Raw genomic sequence first — 23,355 nt, forward strand, 5'->3', positions numbered from 1 at the left:
ACAACCCTTAATTTCTTTTGGTGCCCCTCTGGGCACCCGATGCCCTACGCAAGTGCATTATGTCCGTTTGCGGGCTACGGCCCTGCAGATATGCACTTTGCAAATGTATAGCACATTTTGAAAAGCCTCGCAAACGAAAGGCGAATCAATTAGGCAAGCCTGTTGAAAATTTTGAAAAGGTTCATTTTGAAACAATAAACTAGAAGAATGTTCAGTGAAATTGTGTTAATAAGATAATTTGGATACATTTTTATATCATTTAAAGCCGGAAGAGGCAGAAAACGGTCGAAGGCAAGAGGCGTTGTGTGGTAGAACATTAGCACCGTCTAGTGGACGATATTAAAATTGCAGAAATACACATTTAAGAAACGAGCACCACAGACATTTTTGATTCGTATTTGTACACTACGATGAAACATGGGTTGGGAGCATATGGCTCGCGAGCCAGTTATGGCTCTTTTAAATAACACGTTTGGCTCGTTGACAAAATAAGGCCGATAATAAAATTCGATATGTGTTTTTTTGTTGTTGTTGTTGAAAAAACGGACTTTTGAATTAACATTCAAGAAAAAAAATCCCTCTATATTTTTTTGTGCTTTACGAAATTACAGTCTTTATATATTCATTTATATTTAAGAGACAGTGTGTATGATTTAACCACTAGATGGTGCTGTTGTGTGTACTGCAAACGAAAACCAAAACGAAAAAGCACAAAGAAGAATACAAACTATGGAGACTGAAAGTGACTAAAACGTACCCTTTTGCAACATTTTTTTTTTCAACCCAGCCTTTTTGACGTTTTTGGTTACCCGAAGAAGCAAGATGGCTCACAATAACGAAGACCTACAAGTATTTTGAAAGATGCATGTTTAGATGACCGCCAGGAAGCGCTAAATAATACCCACTGTCTCTTTAAATGTTTTGTATTTTCAGGATTCTTTCGTTGGTAAAGTACTGAAAAATTCTGGAATAAACTTAAGAGACTTAAAAAAATATTTGAACTTATGTTTCAATACATTAGGTGCATTTTCTTTAGTAATAAGTCGGGGAGAACTCAATAATCTTAAGGTACTTTATAAATCCGGATTTGTTCGTGTGTAAGTGACTTATAAGCTTCGAAACGGCTGAACCGATTTTTGTGAAAATTCACACAGTTGTCCTTTAGCCTTCAGTGAGTGTCTTTAGCTAGTTTTAATGTCAAGGCATTTGCAATAAACACCAACAAAATCGATTAACACCTACTCGCGTGCGGTCTGCCCCCTGGCGGCCGACTTGGATACCGCAGCTCCCGACCACCGACCGCTCCAAGCAGCTGAATACAATCGGTTATTGCAAATTCCAAGAGCGCTCATTGTTTTGACATTAAATAGGTGTTCAGTGTGAAAACATTCGAGTCAAGTGCGGGTTCAGCATGGTGGCAAACTTTAATGTTTATCTAAAAAAATTCACAAGACGGGACCAGACCATCTTCTTCAAAGTTTTTTTGCCAATATTTAATGGGAAAAGCGAGTTTCCCAGGACGACAATCCACACAATCCGAAGCTACTTTGTGTCTGTTCTGCTAAACAACGATAGATGAGGTTCCGAGTGCTGCTGGTTCTTCATGTTTGACATCAGCGAGGTTACACTTTTGTCTGCTTCAGGGGTGTTTTCAGGTCAGGGAGAAGGTGAGGCATCATGTAAACATGTTTGCTACACACCAGCAGCGATAAAGCGGCACCCGAACGTGCGCAAGGCCAGTGAACGCATCGTTTGCGTCGACAGAAGATCACCCACGCTTATTTTTTTTCATATTTTTTAGTTTAGCTTGTCCAAAGACAACCACTCCCCTCTACTGATTGATCAAAGGCGACATTTTCTTTTTTTTTGCACAATAAAAGAAAACACAGTGATACCTCGGCGCTCGAACGACTCTGTATTCCAACAAATCGGTGTCTTACGAAGAAGTCGGAATTATTTTTGCTGCCGTGTTCGAACGAGAGTGTGATGAGCGGCCATTTTGGCTTTGCTAGCTCGGTCGTTTAGCAGCATTACCAGGGAGATTAAGAATGGATTAGGATTGAGTGCATTTTATTGCTTATTTACCGATAATAATCGTCTTAAAAGAGTTAGGAAAAACGAGGAAGGAAATGGAGATCGACAGTCAAAGAAATTGACCCAAAACGTTTAAGTTAGCTTCGGTAGTCTCAAACACAAACGGCCCTCTTGGCTACAGTAGCCCAGTGTTTTGACTTGATGTCATGATTACCGATACGCATCACCTGTGGCAACTGCCTCGGACTCTGATTGGCTCTCTGTCCCCATTTAAACCCACTCCCATCTGTCCCCTTCTGCGAACCTCAGTTAACACTAGGCAAGCCTTTTTCGACCCTGACTCCCACCTGTTTTTTGCTCCCGTCTGTCCCCTGGCTTTGACCCGTTTTCGATCCTGACCACGTCTACTCTCCCGTCCCGGCTTTCCACCTCTTTTGTCCCTGACCACGTCTACTCCCCTTTCCTGGCTTACGACTCGCTTACGACCCCCGACCACGTTTTTGCTCTCCTGTCCCGGCTACTGACCCGTTTTTCCGTTCCCGACCCCACCATCGCTCGTCACGGAAGATCCACTTCCGCGTTCAGAGCGACCTGCTTCCCGCGTCCAGCAACCAGCGGATCGTGGGCGCAACCCTTTCTCTTTCTTCCAATAAAACTTGTGAGAAACGCAACGCAAGTGGGTCCTGTCTCCGTTCTGGTCCTGACACTTGATTAGTAATTTCTTCCTTTTGTTGCAGATACTAAAGGGGACCAATTATTGATAAAGGGAAAAACGAGAACAACCAAGTTGAAAAAGGAAATGGTTGCCATATACGAGAACGGTTTACGGGTGTCTGTCATCAAACTGCCCTTTAAAGGTACAGTAACTGGTTTAAAATGTCATGATTCACTTGTGCCCACTCATTTGGCGCCAACCACTGCGGGTTCTGATTGGCTCCCTGTCCCTACTTAAACCCAGTCCTGTCAATCCCCTGTTGTCAGTCCATCTGCGAACCTCTGTGTATACAAGGCAAGCCTTTTTCGACCCTGACTCCCGCCTGTCCCGTTTTTGCTCCCGTTTGTCTCCGGCTAGGACCTGTTTTGATCCCGACTACGTCTACTCTCACGTCGTGGCTTACGACTCGTTTACGACCACGCTTTGCTCTCCCAGTCCCGGCTACCGACCTATTTTTCCGTCCCTAACACCGCCGTCGCTCGCTACGGAATATCCACTTCCGTGTTCAGATCACAATCCGAGTACGAGAGCGACTTGCTTCCCGCGTCCAGCGAACACCGGATCGTGGGAGCAACCCTTCCTCTTTCCTTCAATAAAACTTGTGGCAAACGTTACGCTATTGGGTCCTGTTTCCCTTCCGGTCCTGACATAAAATGGTTTAATTTTTTTGAATCTTTACTATCGTTTGCGTAAATCCTGGACTCGATTACATAGCCACTAAAATGAACTCATTCACGTCCATCTTTTATATTTAAAAAATAAATCTGCACGGAAATGAACTCATTGTGCCACAATTAAGACACTCTTTAATGACTGTGCCTGCAGCAGTCAATATGAATAAAGTTGGAATTAACATACACACGGGACTGCGACAAAAATCATTATACATAAATGCTTGGAATCTTTTTAACAAGTGTTAGCTGATTAAATATTATAGTGTGTCAGCAGGCGACTAACTATCGGGTATATTTTTCCTATCGGGCTAAAAACTGCCGTCATATTAGGCTGTCATGTCCGCCCGATAATAATCGTGTACCACCGCACTCCTGCATATACATTAATGTCAATTTATATATAATGACTGCTGCGCTAGTTGATGGAGATTGACAGCTGCAGACAGAGTCCGCAAACAAGCGTCTTAAACGCGGCACGACGTGTTGCTTTTCCGTACTAGATATTTCAGCAAGATTGCGTACTTACTCTTCATTGAGTTTTTTCACTTTGTGCAAAGTAGGCTTAAATGTATTTGCTCAAAAGTGTGTATTTCTAATCAGTTGGCCCTTTTTGGCACCTCCTAGTTTTCCTGTCTTTGTTTAAAAGTGTCGGTACTGTCCCAAGGGGGAGGGTCAGAGGGAGTTTCTTCTCCTCTTTGTCTCAGTACTTTTCCACCCTTGTGACTTCAATAAAACACAGCGCAGAGGGGGAAGTTTTTCAGAAGGAGTTGTTGGCCAGAGAGTCGAAAGCTTCCTTCTCCAACTGCAGTTTTCTAGAAAACTCAAAAAGTCTTTGCCTGAATTTCCTTCTACGATTAGCCAATATTTTTTAGCTCTCCCACACGAAAGTGGTCGTTTTAGACCCAACACTTTGATATTTAGAGCACTTGGCAGAAATCACATTGCGTGCATCAGGATGATAGAATTAAAAAGTTGGATTCCCTGGTCCGCACCAGTTCTAAGCCAGCTACTAGGAGCCACGTCGGGGTCCCGGGGACATCTTTCCACCCATCGGCCTCCATACTGTGAGTCGCAATGTTTAAAATGTAGAAAAAAAGTAATGGCTTGTGTCTGGAATTTATATTAATCTTTATTTTGTACAGATTTTTTTTAAAAATAGCGTTGTTTTTGTACACTTTTTACTTATATTTTGTGTATTTATGTTTTTTTGGGTAGTTTTATTCATGATTTGGGTATTTTTGGAATGCATAGATTAGTTTGTTTGGGTGGCGGGACGGCGGTTGGGATGTTAGTGCACGCCCCAAGGTAAGGAGGTTTAGGGTTCAAGTCCAGCTACTGCAGCCCTACGGTGTGGAGTTTGCATGTTCTCACCGTGCTTGTGTGGGTTTCCTCCGGGCACTCCGGTTTCTTCCCATGTTCCTGCATGTCAGGTTAATTGGCCGGTCCAAAATGTCCCTAGGTGTGAATGAGTGAGTGAGTTGTCTGTCTCGGTGTCCCCTGCCCACTGCCCGAGGATGGCTGAGATGCAATCCAGCACCCCCGCGACCCTACTGAGGATAAGCGGTGAGGATAATGGGTGATGGATGTCTCCATGTTTCCTGCGACTGGCTGGTAACCAGTTCAGAGTGTCCCCTAACCACTGCCTCAAGATACCTGGGATAGGCTCCAGCACCCCCGCGGTCCTACTGAGGATAAACGGTGCGCATAATGGACGGATCATTTGTATGGGAAAATAATGTTTCATTCTTTAAACAATTTGCTATCCGAACCCCGATTATTATCCTCGAGTACCAAGGTATCACCGTTTATAGTGTAAAAACGAAATGAAGTTCATTTGAGTTCATATTGCCGAGGACGTTCCATCACGAGGAAAAGGCGAACGACAGATGACGAAAGAGATCACGTGAACAAAGAAAATAATCCACTTGGAAAGAAGTGTCCTTTCACATTCAGGTTCTTTTCTTGTTTTTTTTTTGCGTCAAAGTCTTCACCATTCCAGGAACTCCACAATGTTGTCCCTGCCCAGTAAGGAGGCCATGAGGATGTCGTCAGAGTCAATAGGGGGGCTGGAGAGGAGAAGGAGGGTGTGGGTGAGGGTCTTTTGCAATGACATCACATCCGGGTGGCGTCCTCGTCGGAAAAGCGACCTCTCCTAATCAGCAGAGGGGGCCTGAAGAAGGGACGAAAAAGATTCTGTAGATCCGGGATTCTTAAACATGCAAAATGTGAAGAATTAGTACCTGATTTTTTGTATAAAATCTATTTATATTTCATTAGTATTGTAGAGCAAATACTCCCAGTACAAAATTGACTTCCAACTACCGTAAAATCCGGACTATAGAGCGCACCTGATTATAAGCCGCGCCCACTACTTTCTAAGTGATTTTCCACTTTTGCACTTACACAAGCCGCACCTGTGTATAAGCCGCATGAGCCCGCATTAAAACTTGTGACACGATCACAAGTTTAACCCAGACCAGGCTGTAAGTTCCACGGCTGTGATTTTGTAAAGATTAATTGTTCTATATTCATTGTCAATTATCCATTATCCGTCAATTCATATTACACTACAAAGCCAATAGGCTGAGACACCTGCTCCCAACCAAGAGGCTGAGGCTGAGTCAAGCTCCTAGCCTTCTAGCCTCCTATCGATACAATTCAAAAGTCAATAGTACACAATCCTAGAACCATAGTCAGCAACATGAATGGAAAATGATACCCGTAATTAACGTATGATGCAGACTTGTAAAGTCCGGGTCCCGTTGAAAGTAATCCAAGGAAACAAAATGTATATTTCCAAAGTTAAGGGTGGGAGAAATATCTATCCACTATTGTCCGCTGCGACAACAGACAGATCTACCGCTAACTCAGCTTTACCCCACTTCCCATCAGCCCGCGTTTGCTCCGCCCCTTCTTTTTGATTCGCCCATAGAACACATAACAGAATACATCTCTAAAATAAATACATTACAAAAATATACAGTTGCAAATACATATTATACATGGTTACACATATTTACGAAGAAAGACGGTACACAGAGAGAGTTTTCAAAGCTTTAATAATAATAATCTAACTTTCATCCCAAACCGTGCCTTTGAAAGGTACCAACACGCTAGTAGGATCACGCTCGTAAGGTATCGAACGTGCCTGTGAAAAAAAAAAGCATCCCATAATTGGGAAATTCACAGTTGATCGTCCTCAACTTCCTCCTCATAACTATCGCCATCAAGGGCGTCTCCTCATTATCGGAACGTACCTTTACTTAACAGACAATGTATGCATAAACTTAGAGGTCTTTTTTGGCGCACATATTCTACTAGTCTTAATCTTACCTTTTATACTCCAGCGCCGCTGGTGGCCGTTAGAAAAATTACATAAATTGGCCACTTCACTGAATAAGCCGCAGGGCTGAACATTTGGGAAAAAAGTAGCGATTTATAGTCCGGAATTTACGGTAACTCAGAACTTTGGATTATGGATGGAACAACTGCGTCCCCTTTTGGACAGTTCCCAAACATACCAATTCACCATGTACCATAATGAAATCTGATAACATGAAGTTTTGATTGTAAATCAAACATCCAAGGCTATGTATTTATAAAATAATGTTCTCACCGGACGTAAATATGTCTATTGGAGGGGCATTCTCAAGTACAGAACATTAGGGACATTTCTCACTTCTTTGGCTTTCGAACAAGTTTAGCAACTTCAAACACCATCATCTGATCCTGGTGGTCTCAGATGTCTGAGACCACGCTAAAAGAGGCATGATCTGGTCAAGCATCCCTGGACCATATAAAAAGAGGAGCTGATCGATAGCTCTACCTCTTTTCCACTGCCTCGCATGATTGCCGTGTGGCGCGGGCCTGCGGGCCTGCATTGCAGCCTTGAATTTAGCACGTGAGACCAAATCTCTCGCAACAACAAGTAAGTGGACGGTTTCAAATTTACCACAATATTTGCTGGTTTTTGGGAATAAGCGTTTTTTTCTGCACAAGGTAATCATCGAGCATTATAACAGGAAACTTTCTTTTTGTCCTAGTTACTTCCAGATTTATCTCTGGCGCCTCCCCTCTATTTTTTCTATCATTAATTCTCTGTGTTAATAAATTGTGTGTGTCATTTCCATCAGCCTGGTTCATTGATTCATTTTTTGGGGGATTATTAATTCATATCAGAACTCAAAAGGTGATAACGTAGGTTACATTTTTAATCAGTGTAGGAAATTCTAGCATCCTTCAGAGAAAAAAAAGATCTATAGTGGAGCACAAGCAACACCTAAAGGCATTTTCTTTTACTGATTGCAGTAAAGAATAATTCGTTTCAATCCTAATGATTTTCAAAATTAAAGCGAGAAAAATCCCTACAGTATATAACAATTATTTTCCATGATACAGTAAAGCTTGCGTTTCGGTTTATCCAGATCGCCAGGCAAGCAAACAAACATGTTGGCCGACAACGAGCGCCAACCGGGAGCAAACAAAACAGGAAAGCCCTCGACTGCCCCGACGCTAACAGGGAGCTAGCTGGACCAAATTATACCAACCGCGACGCACGGCATAATACACAAACCAAAAGCCACGATCCATTAACTCCAAACAGAAATTAGCACTATGCAATCCCTGTTCACTACCATCGTTTCAGAGATGGCCTCACAAGTTGTGTTAATGCGATTGGCCATTTGAAAGTGTCGTGTTCCTTCAATTATGTTACCGTATTTTCCGCACTATAAGGCGCACCTAAAAGCCTTTATTTTTTTCAAAAGCTGACCATGCGCCTTATAATACAGTGCGCCTTATTTATGGATCAATATTAAGTTTTCCAACTAGCTTGCAGCCGCCGACTAGATTTTCCCCCGAACGCCAAGTAGTCCGCGGTGTATGCTGGGATTTATTTACCGGCGTTTCATTGGCTAACCAATGTGTCAATCATCATTTGAATCGATCACTATTGGCTAAAGTTATTCGGAGGTCAAGGGGCGGATCCTTTTTATCCTTTACAGGCTGGCATTGGCTTAAACAGCAAAACAAAGGCTGCAATTGGCTGAAAAAGATGTGTCAATCATCAGTTGAATCGATCACTATTGGCTAAAGTTATTCGGAGGTCAAGAGGCGGATTCTTTTTATCATTTACAGGCTGGCATTGGCTTAAACGGCAAAACAAAGCCTGCAATTGGCCGAAAAAGATGAATGCGTATAGCACGTGGCTGACGGCACACAGAAAGCATTTTTTTCTATTCTGTATTTGTAAATATTGTAGTCTCCTGGATTTACTGCACTCACGGATATAAGAGGACATTGGCTGCACATTATTATGAACACAACGACTTCGGTGAGCTACTCCGGGTTTTATATTGTCCCTGTATCTTGTTTCAGACTGAACTCGATGTTTCTGTGATAAGCGGTGCAGATAATGGATGGAATGGAGTGTCTATTTTTAAATTCAACTCAATTCCAAGTGTTTATTGTCATATGCACAGTAAAGTTGCGAGCGAAAAAGAAAATAGAAACTAAGGAATGTGTGGCATTTCTTGAATCCCAAGACTTTAACCTTCCGAATGATGGAACGATGCATTTGAGTGACATCGTACGGACACCGCATCCGCACGTGTTCTCGACACGTATTTGCGTCTTTGCAAGCTTTGGGAATGTTAAGGTGGTAATCAGTTGGACTGAATCATCTGACTGTTTTGTCCACGTTCCCATTGTAGCGCCTTATAATCCGGTGCGCCTTATGTATGTCAAAAATAGGACCAGAAACGATTTTTTTCGGGGTGCGCCCTATAACCCGGTGCGCCTTATAGTGCGGTACACATTCTGCGGCTAATTAAAGAAAAAAATCTGTATGGGAATCATTTTAAATACACCTAAATTGTGCAGGTTGGGGTGCGTAGTTTGGGCCTTACCTGGTCCAGTACATGGCCGGGTGCTGGTGGAAGTCCAACGAGCCGGATCTCTGCATAGAAAAGCTTTCGTCCAACTGCACAAAAACAAACCACACACTCGTCACACAAACGCCTCCAGGCCATTTTCTGCCCTCAAAACAGTTCCACCTCTTAATCCATTTCAACAGTCCCTTAAAATAAAAGCCTCCATAAATGGATTGGAACCTTACCATAATGTGAAACACTAATCCTAAAGTGATAGTCTACTCTGAACCCTTGTCCCAGAATGGAATGCAACCTTAAAACCTGATCAACTATTTAAAAACCCAAATCTAAAAAACTAATTTTCTAATTTTAAAATTTTCATTTTACCCATTTACAATCCTTAACCCTTAATCTAAATCCTCGTAGTAGTTTGAAACCCTACCATGAATCCTTTTTCAAGCATATTTGAAACCCTCACCCGACATTAAAACCGTATTTTCAAACCGAAACTCTAATGTAAAAGATTAACCCTAGTTCGAAACCCAAGAATGAAACCTGAATTTTACACCTACCTTAAACCCTTTTAACCCATTTAAAACCCCTAAATCTAAATTTAAAACCTTACCCTGTAACTCTAAATTGAATCCTCAATCTTGAACCCTACTGTGAAACCCTAGATTGAATCCCCAGTCTTGAACCCTACTGTAAAACCCTAAATTGAATCCCCAGTCTTGAACCTTACTGTGAAACCCTATTTTGAAACCCTGATTTTAAAAGTCGAACCCTAGTTTTAAATCCGACATGAAAACCCTAGATTTAAAAGGTGGGGTACGTCGTTTGAGGTGTCCTAAAAAAGTTTAAAGTTTAATGTCATTGATAAGACCCAGAGCTAAACCATCAAAGAAGGACTATGCCCACAGTGGACCTGTAACTGTCACTTTAATTCCTTCTCCGAATGGTGAAAACTGCAAAGTACATTACAATGCATTGAGTCCACATGATATAACAAACATTCTGTCAGGGGCCGGACTACTAGATTAAAGAAAAAGAGATAAAAAAAAATAAGCGAAAGAGGGAGGGAAAAGGAGAGAGGGTGGGACAAAGAAAGAAAAAATAAGAGGGAGAGAGTGTGAGAAACTAAAGATAAAAAGTCATGAGAGAGGGGGAAAAGAAAGAGAAATAGAAAGACAGAAGGAGATAAAAGAGAAAAGAAAGCGTGAAGGGTATGAAAAGAGAGAGATAAAAGAGAAAAGGAAAAAGGGAAGTTACAACAAAAGAGGTTAAACGATACAGAGAGAGAGAGAGAGAGACAAAGAGCAACAAAGGAAGAGAAAAAGAGAGACACAGAGAGCGAAAGAGACAGAGACAGAGTGGGAGAAAAGAGGTGGAAAAGAAAGAGAGAGCAAGAGAGAACGAGAGAGAGAAAGAGAGGACAGGGGCAGAGAGAGAGAGAGAGAGAGAGAGAGAGAGAGAGAGAGAGAGAGAGAGAGAGAGAGAGAGAGAGAGAGAGAGAGAGAGAGAAAGAGAGAAATAAATACAAGTACAGTGTCTTTGTGGGAGGCACCTGGCTTTGGCAACATCAAGTTGACATATTTCAAACCTGCAGCTTGTTTTTCTCTTGCGCTTCTCTGAGTGTTGTCCTCGCGGGCCGGATTCAATCCCTTAGTGGGCCTGATCCGGCCCGCGGGCCGCCTGTTTGACAACTGTGGATTAGACCATACACTTGTCCTGTCAGCCTGTGTGTGGACTACTGATGAAACTGAAGTGACACAGAAAACCCAGAAGTACTGTTACATTGCTTCAATGTTTTTAGAAAATAAGGCTGGACCACATCGCCGGACTAACTTCCCATGATGTACAGGGTGGAAGTACAAGAATTTTTATCTTTTTCAAACGATCCCACCATCAGGGTTTCTAGAACTGTTTTAAAGTTTTAACCCTTCATGTGGCAAGTGACTACACTTTGGACAGTCACTTTTACTAGACCAGGGGTGTCAAACAGGCGGCCCGCGGGCCGGATTCAGTCCCCCTAGCGAGCCTGATCAACGCTGAGGGAAGCGCAAGAGAAAAATGAGCTGCAGGTTGAAATATGTCCACTTGATGTTGCCAAAGCCAGGTGCCACTCACAAAGATGCTGTAGTTGTATTCTCTCTCTCTCTCTCTCTCTCTCTCTCTCTCTCTCTCTCTCTCTCTCTCTCTCTCTCTCTCTCTCTCTCTCTCTCTCTCTCTCTCTCTCTCTCTCTCTTCCTCTCCTTTTCTCTCACTCTTTATCTCTGTTTTTCTTTTTCTCTTTCTTTGTTCCTCTTTGTCCTCTTTCTCTGTCTCTGTCTTTTTACCTTCTTTTGCTCTCTCTTCCTTTTTCCTTTTCTCCTCTTTTCTCTTTCCCTCTCCTCTCTTTTCTCTTTCCCTCTTCTCTTTTGCTTTCCCCTTCTCTTTCTTCTCCTCTTTCTCTCTTTCTCTCTCTCTTGCTTTCCCCTTCTCTCTCTCTCTCTCTCTCTTCTATTTCTCTCATTCTCTTTTTTCTTGCTATTAATTTCTCTTTGGGTTTCTTTCTCTCTCTCTCCTTCTTCCCCCCTCTCTCACGATTTCTCTTTTCATCTATTTTGTTTCTCACATTCTCTCTCTCTCTCTCTCTCTCTCTCTCTCTCTCTCTCTCTCTCTCTCTCTCTCTTCCTCTCTTTCTTACCCCCATTTTCTTTTTCCTTGTCCCACACTCTCTCTTTTCTCTCACGTTTTTTTCTCCTATTTTTTTCTCTCTTTTTCTCTCTCACCTAAATCAACTAGTCTGGCCCCCGACAATGTTTGTTCTATCGTTTGTCCCCCGAGTACTAGACGTACAAACTAGATTAATAACTCTGTGTTCTACTTTTTTAATATTTTCATATTTCATACTGTATTTCAATATTTCAAGCTTGTACCCATGTTCTTGTGAGTGTAGCATGAAAAATGGTGAAAGTAAGAAAAGCCCTGTTTCAAGTACTTTCGAAACGCCCAAAAAGTTGAAAGAAAATAGTTTATTCAAGCGCAACACAGGGAGCTTGAATGGGGCTGCAATGATAAAACAAGCCAAGTAAGAATTTTCCAAATTCCGTACAGCAACTATAGGGTAAACAAACTAGAGTCGAAGTCCAAATTAAGGTTTTAAACCGGCCAAATTACAGTTTCAAACTATGTTTTAAAGTAGGGCTCCAATCTTGGGTTAGGCTTTCAAATTACTTCATTTGAGGGATTTCAAGTTAGGGTTCTAATTAACGACAGGGGTTTTATTTTCAGGTTAGGGTTTTGTACTATAGTTTCCAAAAGGCTTGAATAGTTTCTAGGTCAGGGTCCAGTGTAAGTTGTAATTGAAGGTAAAGGGTTTAAAAAATGCAGGTTATAAACAAAAAAAAATGTGGGGACGAGCATGAAGTTACTCTCCACCCCCCCTATTCCTCCTACCTGATGTGTTCCGCCCCAAACAGCTTTGCCAAAAGTATGATAAAAGCAGACAGGCATGGTGGAAAAAAATACAAGGGATTTTTGAACTCAGTAGGGCATTGTTACAGCATACCCAATGGAGACAATATTAGACTTTCAAACACTTCAAATGCCGCACCCCACTTTTAATTCTTAATTGTTTTTACCGAAATGAGTGCGCTGTTGTCGTTGTCCTTTGGTGCCGTGTTGAAGTGCTTCCTGATCTTGCCCGCCACTGCCAGTTGGCGCTCGTTCTCGCATAGACCCTCATCCTGGCAGCAAAATTGATGCCAATCATCAAAGATGGCCAACAAAAAACAACCATAACCATAAAACCATATCATTTTCAGATATTTTCACTCCTACCGTGACCCACGGATGCTCCAGAACCTGGAGCGCCGTGTAACGTTGGTCCACCTCCACCTCCAGCATGGATCGGATCAGTTCCTGAGACACCCCCCCGCAAAAATACATATTACAGTATGTTCCACACTATAAGGCGCACCTAAAAGTCTTAATTTTTTTCAAAAGCTGACCATGCGCCTTATAATACAGTGCGCCTTATATATGGATCAATATTAAGTCGCAAAGTCTTGCAACTAAGGGAAGCAGCCGTCGACTCGATTTTCCCCCGAAGGTGGAGTAGTCCGCGGTGTATGCTGGGATTTATATACCGGCGTTTCATTGGCTAACCAATGTGCCAATCATCATTTGAATCGATCGCTATTGGCTAAAGTTATTCGGAGCCTCGGATAGGCAAGAGGGCCGAAACAAACCCTGCAATTGGCCGAAAAAGATGTGTCAATCATCAGTTAAATCAATCGCTATTGGCTGAAGTTATTCGGAGCCTCGGACAGGCTAGAGGGCCAAAACAAACCCTGCAATTGGCCGAAAAAGATGTGTCAATCATCAGTTAAATCGATCGCTATTGGCTGAAGTTATTCGGAGCCTCGGATAGGCTAGAGGGCCGAAACACAGCCTGCAATTGGCCAAAAAAGATGTGTCAATCATCCGTTAAATCGATCGCTATTGGCTGAAGTTATTCGGAGCCTCGGATAGGCTAGAGGGCCGGAACAAACCCTGCAATTGGCCGAAAAAGATGTGTCAATCATCCGTTAAATCGATCGCTATTGGCTGAAGTTATTCGGAGCCTCGGACAGGCTAGAGGGCCAAAACAAACCCTGCAATTGGCCGAAAAAGATGACTGAATAGCAGCTTGCTAAACTACGCCATAAAGAGACATGTTTCATTAGTCTGTATTTGTAAATATTTTACTCTCCTGGATTTACTTCACTCACGGTTGTAAGAAGACCATGATTGCGTATCATTATTGAACGTGAGAACTTAGGTGAGCTATGCGGCTTTATATTTTCCCGGTATCTTGTTTTAGAACAATCTTGATGTTGCTGTGATGAGTTGAGTGAATTCAACTCAATTCCAAGTGTTTATTGTCATATGCACAGTAAAATTGCGGCGAAAAAGAAAATAAAAACTAAGGAATGGTTGGCATTTCTTGAATCCCAAGACTTTAACCTTCCGAATGATGGAACGATGCATTTGAGTGACATCGTACGGACACCGTATTTGCTTCTTTGCAAGATTTCGGAATGTTAAGGGGGTAATCAGTTGGACTGAATCATCTGACTGTTTTGTCCACGTTCCCATTGTAGCGCCTTATAATCCGGTGCGCCTTATGTATGTCAAATATAGGACCAAAAACTATTTTTTGGGGGTGCGCCCTATAACCCGGTGCGCCCTATAGTGCGGAAAATACGGTACAAAAAAACCAAACCTCGGAAACAAACAAAAACCGAAATTCCTTCCTAAGCTTACCATTGCCGTGTCTGACACATCGTCCCAGTACGGTGAAGGGAATTCGATTTGGCCCGCCATGATCTGATCGAACAGAACCTCTTGGTCTTCGCTGCTCCTGCAAACACACGTTCAATGACGCCGGCTGCCTTTAGAGGGCGCCACTGTATACGAGTCGGGCTTACCCTCGGAAAGGCGGAAAACCGCAAAGCAGGATGTAGGTGATCACGCCTGCCGCCCAGATGTCGACTTTCAGACCGTACCTGTCATAATACGCATTGGAAACAATATTTAAATCGAAAAAAAAGTATTTTTTGGAAACAAATACACTGTAGACCCCTGGGATACAGCAACCCCGCCTTACAACGTTATCACTTTAAGGTTTTTTTTAACAAATCTTGAGTGTTACATCTCTAATATGCCAGTTTTCTATACTGGTTTGCTATTGGTTTGCATCACAACATCATGATGCCGATATGCCTTTGGCTAAACTTATTCCCACAATGCATTTCTTTCTCTTAATTTAGTTCAGAGTGTCATGTAAGTCAGCGAGTCGGTAATACAGGACTGTATTTCTTTATACTGTTTTTATTTGCCATGGGTCCTAGTCTTGCACTGATGCTAAAGGGAGAAGCAAAAAATGAAATGAAATGAAATGATCTGCATTTATACAGCGCTTTTCAAGTCAATGAATTCCCAAAGCGCTTTACAATGTGCTCCACATTTCCCAATAGCGGCCTTGCAGCCATGTAAGGCGCTAACCTGCTTATTGGGGGTATTAGGGGTTCAGTGTCTTACCCAAGGACACTTCGACATGTAACACGGACGAGCCGGGATTTGAACTGGGATCCTTTGATCCCAAGACGAGCGCTCTACCTCCTGAGATACTGCCGCTCCCATGGAAATGATAACCATGGAAAGAAATAGAAAAAAAAAGGAAAGAAAGTGAAAAAGGAGAAAAAAGGAAAAACATAAAGAATGGGGCAAAAAGGGAAAAAAGAGATTAAGGGTAAAACAGATGAAAAAAGATAAGCGAAAGAAAAAGAAGAAAAAGGAAAAAAAATATTTTACAAAAGAAAAATACAGAACTAAAACAAAGAGAAAAGGGTAAAAGAGAGAAAAAGAGGACAAAAAGAAAGGAGGAAAATTATCAAGAAATACAAAGAATTAAGAAGAACAAGAGATAACAATAATAATGTAATGTTTATTGAAAGTATTGTTAGATACAGGAAGAAGTAAATAAAAAATGTAATTTTTCCTTTAAATCTAAAGTTATCCCTCGTTGTATCGCAGTATACCATTTGCAGTTACCAGACTTTGCTGATTTTTATTGTACATTGTTTTGTGCAGCAGACAACACTTAGCAAATGTTATCACTGGGGCAGGTTGCCGGGGCCTATATGTGTGTGTGTGAGTGTTGGGTGGGCGTGATTGTGTGTGTGACTGTAATAGGCTGTTGTATGCTGTCAATCAAATAGATGGGCGAGTGCACAAGTCAATGTGTCCACCCACCAAAATAAACTGCAAAGTATAAAGACAGCTACTATTTTAGCGGCTCGTTACATTGAAAAAAAAATCATCAATTAAATCGGACTCTTCAAAAAGTCAGAAGAATACGAAGATATCGTGATCATCAGCGGGTGCTCTGTGGATTGTTATCGGAGTTTGGCGAGAGAAAATCATTCGCGTAGCCGGAGATTCGCATACTGCTACGGCTAGGCTACGTAACAACCCTCTCACCAACGCCAGATCCATTAGCCATAAAACGGATGACCTGGAGCTGCAACTCGCGAGAAACCGCTACCTTCGCGACTCTTTTATTCCAATCATCACAGACACCTGGCTCATTTCGAGGATTCCCGATGCTAGTGTGCCGCTAGCCAGCCTATCTTTAAATTGCTTTCTTACACTGAACGGAGAAGCCCTCAAATTTGCTTTACAATTCCGTGTTCTGTGTATTTATTCGTAGATATTTTGTTACGGTCATAGACGTTATACGTTACTGATATCTAAAACAAATAAATGTTTAACAAGGGATTACTGCATATTTGTTTACAATTTAACTTAATTTAAAATCGGTATACACATAATTATACAGTATAATTCATACTTTTCATACTTACGAAATACTATTTTGTTTTTATCTTGGGGTGTCGGAGCTAATTAGGTTTCTATCCCCCGCCATACAGCAATTTTACTATGCGATCCCCACAGAATCCTGTTGTCTCCCGGGGGGCTACTGTATATGTCATTTTTAAGCAAGAACCCACCCAGTTTCTGCGATGATCTCAGGTGCTACATATGTGGGGGTCCCGCAGACGGTATAAAGAGGTCCATCCAGTACGGTAGCCAAACCAAAATCTCCCAGTTTAAGACTCTGGCTGCCGTCCGCGTGCTCATAGACCTGAAAAGCAGGACGAGGTTCAGTTCGGAGGTCGGGTGTGGTTTTTTCGAGCGGAGGCTGGACTCACCAGAAGGTTCTCGGGCTTGATGTCCCGGTGCACGATGTTGAGGCTGTGGAGGTATTGGATGGCGTTGGCCAGGTTGTGCAACATGCCGCTTGCGTCCCTCTCCGTGTAGCGGTTGGTGGAGGTGATGGCGTCAAACAGATCGCCGCCCTGCAAGATCCAAGAAGAAAGGATTAAATTAATGCGAGCTGGGAGTATTTTTCTATTGGTTCAGTCCAAAGGAACACCAGTTCCTTCTTTTGACTGTAGGGTGATGCCCCTTAGCTATGAATACAACCCCCAAGCTCCTTTCCAGCCACAGACTCTGTCAAAAAGAAGGAAAACTCCCCTGATAGACTGTCCGAAACCATTTTCTGATGCCTGTAATGAACTGAACCACTCCCTTGACGGTGAAGGATTTTATACATTGGATTATAAAGGATTTTATACGATTGAATACGAATTACATTTAAAGCAAAAGATATTCACTGACTGGGCTGTGGTGCGAGGTCAGGGTGGGAAATGGTGGAAAATGTTGTTTACAGGAACGGCGGGAACGGGACCTACGGCTGATAAGATAATCAGCACATCCAGACGCAGAAAGGCCCTGATGACGTAGAAACGCTCGGTGTTGGTTTGAGTACCCCAGACATCGGGACTCTTCTACGAGATGGTGAAGCCCAGGGGGCTTCCTTGGCGCGCCCATGGGAGGAGTCGGCACGCCCTTATGCGGGGAGAAGATGGCCAATAGGAGAACGCTAAAGGACTTGAGTAAAAGGCTTCCCAGAGACTCCAACATCACTAATTCAACCGTTTTCGATGGAGTACACATAGTTACTGTAGGTTGTGTTTGGTTAATGGAGTCGGATAACTAATTCGAACTATTTGGTAAACGGTACATTTGGATATTCAATTCCAACAACGGACAGCTTAAAAAAGCATCTATAAGTGTTGTCCCGGTTCAAGGAGGTTTCCGGTTCCAGGAGATGACCATCCTCTACGGGCTTATAATCCAAGATTCAAATCACCAAAGTTTTAGCTTGGAATCAAAAGATCATTGAACTGTCTTTGTGCTCATCAAGCCCGAGTATTGAAATCGTCCCTATTTAGCATCTAGAGAACATCAAGATTTCAGTACCTTAGGAGGAACTCATGTGGTAGGTTCCAATGACACAGTTCCGGTAGTTGATGACGTCCCGAGGCATTTACAAGGAGGCCACAAAGTCTGCCTCAAGTTGAAAACAGGGTTTTTACTCCATTTTCATGGCCAAATTTTTATGCCCTTTCAAAGCCAATATTCAAATTCTCCAGCACATGCGACAACGCTTTACATGACAAATCATACAAACTCATGCCAGCTGGCGTTAGTCATGAGGGAATGAGAAAAGCAATGACAGAGGGAAGCTACAAAAGCAGGTATGTCGGTCGAGTCGGACTGTCAGAAAACATGGCAACAATTTCAAGCATTTAAAAGCACTTCAACCAAAATTCTGCAATTTTCAAACCTTAAAAGCATAACAGTAAAATTCAAGCCTTTTTAAGGATTTTAAGCACCCGTATGAACCCCAGAGGGTTCTGGCTAGGGTTTAAAACGACAGTTTTACCCTCAAAGTAGGGTTATGAAGCGTTCTTAGGTTTTCTGGTTTCAGTTCAGAACTAGCGTTTTGGCCACTAACTTGAGTTTTAAAACCTTTTTCGGTTCAGGGTTCGCTCACCTTTTTCAAGGCCGAATTCAAAAACTTTTAAGGCACATTCAAAGCCAATTTTCCAATTTCTCCAGTAGACCCAGCATCTTGGGTGCGACACGTAGGGGGCGATGACTCTTTACATGACGATGCCCCACAAGCTAATGCCAGCTGCTGTTAATCATGAGGGAAGAAGAAATGCAATGGCGCAGTGTTGGCGTCATTTTTAAGCAGACTTGATTTATTTTTCTTCATTTAACGTGTGGTCTATCAAGTCAGACAACCATTTCAAGCATTTACAAGCATTTCTCCCAAAATTCATACACTTTTTAAACCTTGAAAACACAACATTGAAATTCAAGCATTTTTAAGCACCTGTCCCAACCCTGCAAGGTTGCCAGTTAGGGTTTTCAATGTAGGTTTTTCAAGCATTCCCAGGTTTTCTTGCATTTTTGCCACAAACTAGGGTTTTAAAGCTTTCCCAGGGTTTCTGGCTAGGGTTTGCAACTAGGGTTTCAACCACAAATGAGGGTTTTAAAACCTTTCCAAACTCATGGTTTGTACACCTTTTTCAAGCACTTTTAAAGACTTTCAATGCCAGTTTTCCCATTTCTGTGATACCTGGCATCTCGGCCCCTTCACCTGTCTTCTTTAGCGTGATGCATAAGTGACGATGATGCTTTACATGACAACTCCATACAAACTAATACCAGCTGCCGTTCGTCACGAAGAAAACAGAAATGCAATAACAAAGGGAAGCCATCGGAGCAGCGTCGGTGTCATTTTTAAGAAGACTTGATCTATTTTTCGTCATTTAACGCGTTGTCTATCGAGTCAGACTACCAGGAAACATGGTGACAATTTTGAATATTTTGTTGGAATAATGTACATAAGTTATTCAACTTTACTATAATCTATGTGTATTGCTTAAAATATTGTGCTTACAAAATAGGATGTTCTCACTAAAGTTTTCCACTGCACCCTAGAGAGAACTAACGGTATGAATCTGTTACAGATTTGACCGCAGGCCAAGGTTCTTTCTTGAAGATAGCGTGAAGAGAGTATATCAGTAATATTACGAATAACAAGTTGTTGTGCAAGAACTGCTTTCAACTGGAACATTTAACCTTCAAACGCACCCCTTCCTTTAGCATTGAAACCACATTGTAACTAGGGCGTTCCTTTTCTAAATAAAAGGCAAGTAGAGGGAAGACTGCTTAAGAGTGAGAGGAGGATTGTATGAAGCAGCCTTCCTGTCACTTTCCTTGCAAGAAAACCATACACAATTCTCTGTGTCTTTTTGTATGCAGGTTTTTGTTACAAGTGTTGGGTTGAACCTGACATATTTACAAGCCTTGAAAACACAACATTGAAATTCAAGCATTTTTTAGGGATTTCAAACACCCGTACTGACCTTGTATAAAGCACAAACCACCTGTTTCAATAAATCTATGTTGCTAGCAGATTCTAATATGCCGTCAACGAAATATGACATCACAAATGCTCAACCAATCAGGGTTCTCTGCCTTTCGAAACCATAGTCCCAATTGATCATTTTAGCGATCGTTTTGACACCATTCGTGAGCGCGAATATCTGAGGACCGCGTTTCCATCTGTTCGCTCTGATATGCCGGTTACGAGTCCTCTGCCCTCGTCCAACAGATGGAGGACGTTCACGCCTTTTGAATTATGCACCGATACTCCTCGCCTCCTTCCGATACTCAAAAGCCGTCGGGGACATTTCGGAACGTTGAACGGAAAGACGGGCAAATCGAATGTCCATTGAAGAATCTCATTTATGTCGGGTTTTTTGTAATTCTTTTGTCTTGTATTTTGACGATTATATATCGATTATTTTGTCCTGTATTTGTGTAGGGTCAAATATTTTTTTCATGTTTTTTGTAGTTTATCTTTTTGCGTATTTTGTTGTGTATTTTTGTCATGTGTATTTGGTCACCTATTTTCTCAAGCCTCCCTTTCAAGATCTCCTCCAACTATCCCGATCCAACACCCCCTTCTCACCTGTAAATCATTTGTTTGAATAAAAGTTTCAGACCAGATCCCTTGTGCCCCGCGTTTGGGTCCATCAGACTCTCTATGACACTAATAATGACTTAAGATCATCTCAAGGGCCGTAAGGCCAAATTTGGTTTTGACTTTGAGGTACAAACTTTAGTTCAGGCATACCTTGACCAGCTCCATGACCAGGTAAAGCTCGCCGTAGGTGTCCACCTCCTCGATGAGGAGGACGATATTGGGATGCTTGACCCTCCTCAAGATGGCCACCTCGTTCTGGATCATGTGCTCCTAAGAACAGGAGACAATCTGGTGACTATGTCGTTCAATTCAACATTCAAAGGGACCTGGATTAGTAGATTAAAGAGAAAGGACGAAGCAGAATAAGTGAAAGAGAAATAGAGAAATAGAGAGAAAAGAGAGAAAGATCAAGAAAGAAGGGAAGAATGAGTGAAGGAAAGAAGGAAAAGAAAGAAAGAGTGAGAGAAAGAAGGAAGGAGGAAAGAACGATTGAGAGAAAGAAAAGAAAGAAAAAAAGAAAGAAAGAAAGAAAGAAAGAAAGTGAAAAGAAAGAAAGAAAGAAGGAAAGAAAGAAAGAAAGAAAGAAAAAAAGAAAGAAAGAAAGAAAGAAAGAAAGAAAGAAAGAAAGAGAAAATTATAGAAAAAAAACTGGATAGAGAAAAAATAGAGAGAGACAAACTAAGAGAGAAAAAACATTACAATGAGAAAAGAAAGATAGAGAGACGAACAGAGAGACCAAGAGAGAGAGAGAGAAGAGAAAAAGAGAGACGGAAAGAGAGACCAATAGAGAGGAGAGAAGATAAATTGATACAGAGACAGAGAGATAGAAAAAAAGAGAGGGAGAGTCCAGGAGAGAGGGAAAAAGAGACCAAGAGAGAGAATGAGAGAGGGGAAAAGAGACTAAAAGAGAGAAAGAAAAAGAGAAAGAAAAAGGCAGAGAGAGACAGAAAGAGAAAGAGACCAAAAGAAAGAGAGAGAGAGAGAGAGAGAGAGAGAGAGAGAGAGAACAAAAGACTAAAAGAGCAAATGAGAGATTAAAAAGGACCAAGAGAGAGAAAAAGAGAGAGGAAGATGGAGAAAAGAGAAGAAAAAAGAAAGAGAAAAAGAGTGAGAGTAACAAATGCATCTTCTATTGTTCTGTGAGTGATTTGGTCTGGCTTTGGCGACATCCAGCGGACATATTTAAAACTGCAAGAATTTGTGGCTCTTTTTCTTCTTTTTGCGCTTCTCTCATTGTTACCTCGCGGGCCAGATTCAATGAGCCATACCGCGGGCCTATGTTTGACAACCCCGGCTTGGAGCACCAAAACAAAAGAAGAAATATGTCTCCCTTACTGACCTTGCCTCTGCATTTCCCCTTATTGATGATCTTGAGTGCGTAATGGCGTCCCGTGGAGCGCTCGGCGCACTCGTGGACCACAGCGAAGTTGCCGTCCCCCAACATACGTCCCACCCGGTAGCGCTCCGAGATGGCGGCGGGGACAATGGGAAAATTCTCCGTCTCCTCGACGCCATTATCGGAAAGTTCTTCGGACGCCGCCGAGATATCCAGTTCCTCGCCGTCCGTGGCGGTTCCGTCGCTCTTGGACGCTTGAGTGGAAGACAACGAGGACAGGGAGGACGAGGACGAGCCTTGAGAACCCTGTGAGAAAAAAAAAAAACTGTCAACTGGGGATAATGTATCACGGCCGCACGGGCGCTGTTCTATTTAGCTGATCCACAATGGCATGCCTTGAGGCCTCTACTCTCAGTAATATTCGATCAGGGGATAATGGATCGCGGCTCCACGGTTGGTGTTCCTTTCAGGCAAAAAGAATGGAAAAAAAGATGTCCCAATGAATCATCAAATTGGTTCGCTTTGGCCCCACTCTATTCAATAGTCGATAGGGGATAATGAATTACAGGCCAGAACAGTGCAGTTTATTTTGGGCAGGCCACAATGGCATGATATAGCGGGCCGAACTATACAAAAAACGCGTAATCTACCAGTCTCTGCTCTCAGCAAGAGTCGATAGGGGATAACAAATTATGGCCCCAAGGGTGCTGCTCATTCTAAGCAAAAAGAATGGGAGAAGAAGAAACCAAGCATGAAAAAAGTTTCCTCTCTCAGCCTCTGTTCCCAGCAACAGTCAACTGCGGATAATGGATTGTGGCCAAAACAGACGGTTCATTCTTGGAGGGCCTTGAACCAAAATAAAAATGAGCAATATGCCGACCACTGCTAAATACAATAGTCAACCTGGGGATAATGGATAGCATTTGCACGAGTGCTGCCTAATTTACTCAAAAAGAAAGAAAAAAAAGCTGCCACCCATGACACAAATTTGCTCTCAGGTACCCTGCTCTCAACAAAAGTCAACTTAGGATAATGAATTGTGGCCAGAACAGTGCAGTTCATTTTAGTCATGCCACAATGGCATGCTTCAGTGGTTCAAACTTAATAAAAGTGCTTTCTGCTGGCTCCTGCTCTCAGCAATAATCAACCGGGGGGATAATGTATCCCAGCTGCGTGGGTACTGTTCAAGTACGAGAAAAAATCCGCCACACATAACACGAATATGCTCTCTCAGCAACTGTTCACAGATATAGTCAACTGGGGAGAATAGATCATGGCCAAAGTAGTGC

General features: G+C 42.3%; 1 protein-coding gene across 1 annotated transcript in view; it reads right to left on the reverse strand.

Annotated features, from left to right (window-relative positions):
- Positions 1-5,142: 5,142 nt before the first annotated feature.
- dclk1a (doublecortin-like kinase 1a) overlaps positions 5,143-23,355 on the reverse strand; it is a 68,035-nt gene continuing 49,822 nt past the window's right edge. The window contains exons 7-16 of the mRNA XM_088321792.1: positions 22,070-22,372; positions 20,881-21,000; positions 17,033-17,179; positions 16,832-16,965; positions 14,747-14,824; positions 14,583-14,679; positions 13,116-13,196; positions 12,917-13,021; positions 9,330-9,403; positions 5,143-5,593 (exon numbers count right to left, since the gene is read on the reverse strand). Of these exons, the coding sequence (XP_088177918.1) occupies positions 5,536-5,593; positions 9,330-9,403; positions 12,917-13,021; positions 13,116-13,196; positions 14,583-14,679; positions 14,747-14,824; positions 16,832-16,965; positions 17,033-17,179; positions 20,881-21,000; positions 22,070-22,372 (1,197 nt within the window). The 3' untranslated portion in view covers positions 5,143-5,535. The remainder of the gene's footprint in view (positions 5,594-9,329; positions 9,404-12,916; positions 13,022-13,115; positions 13,197-14,582; positions 14,680-14,746; positions 14,825-16,831; positions 16,966-17,032; positions 17,180-20,880; positions 21,001-22,069; positions 22,373-23,355) is intronic.

The sequence above is a fragment of the Urocampus carinirostris genome, chromosome 17 (genome assembly GCF_059441175.1).
Source record: "Urocampus carinirostris isolate Australia breed hairy pipefish chromosome 17, RoL_Ucar_1.0, whole genome shotgun sequence".
In the NCBI taxonomy this organism is placed as follows: domain Eukaryota; kingdom Metazoa; phylum Chordata; class Actinopteri; order Syngnathiformes; family Syngnathidae; genus Urocampus; species Urocampus carinirostris.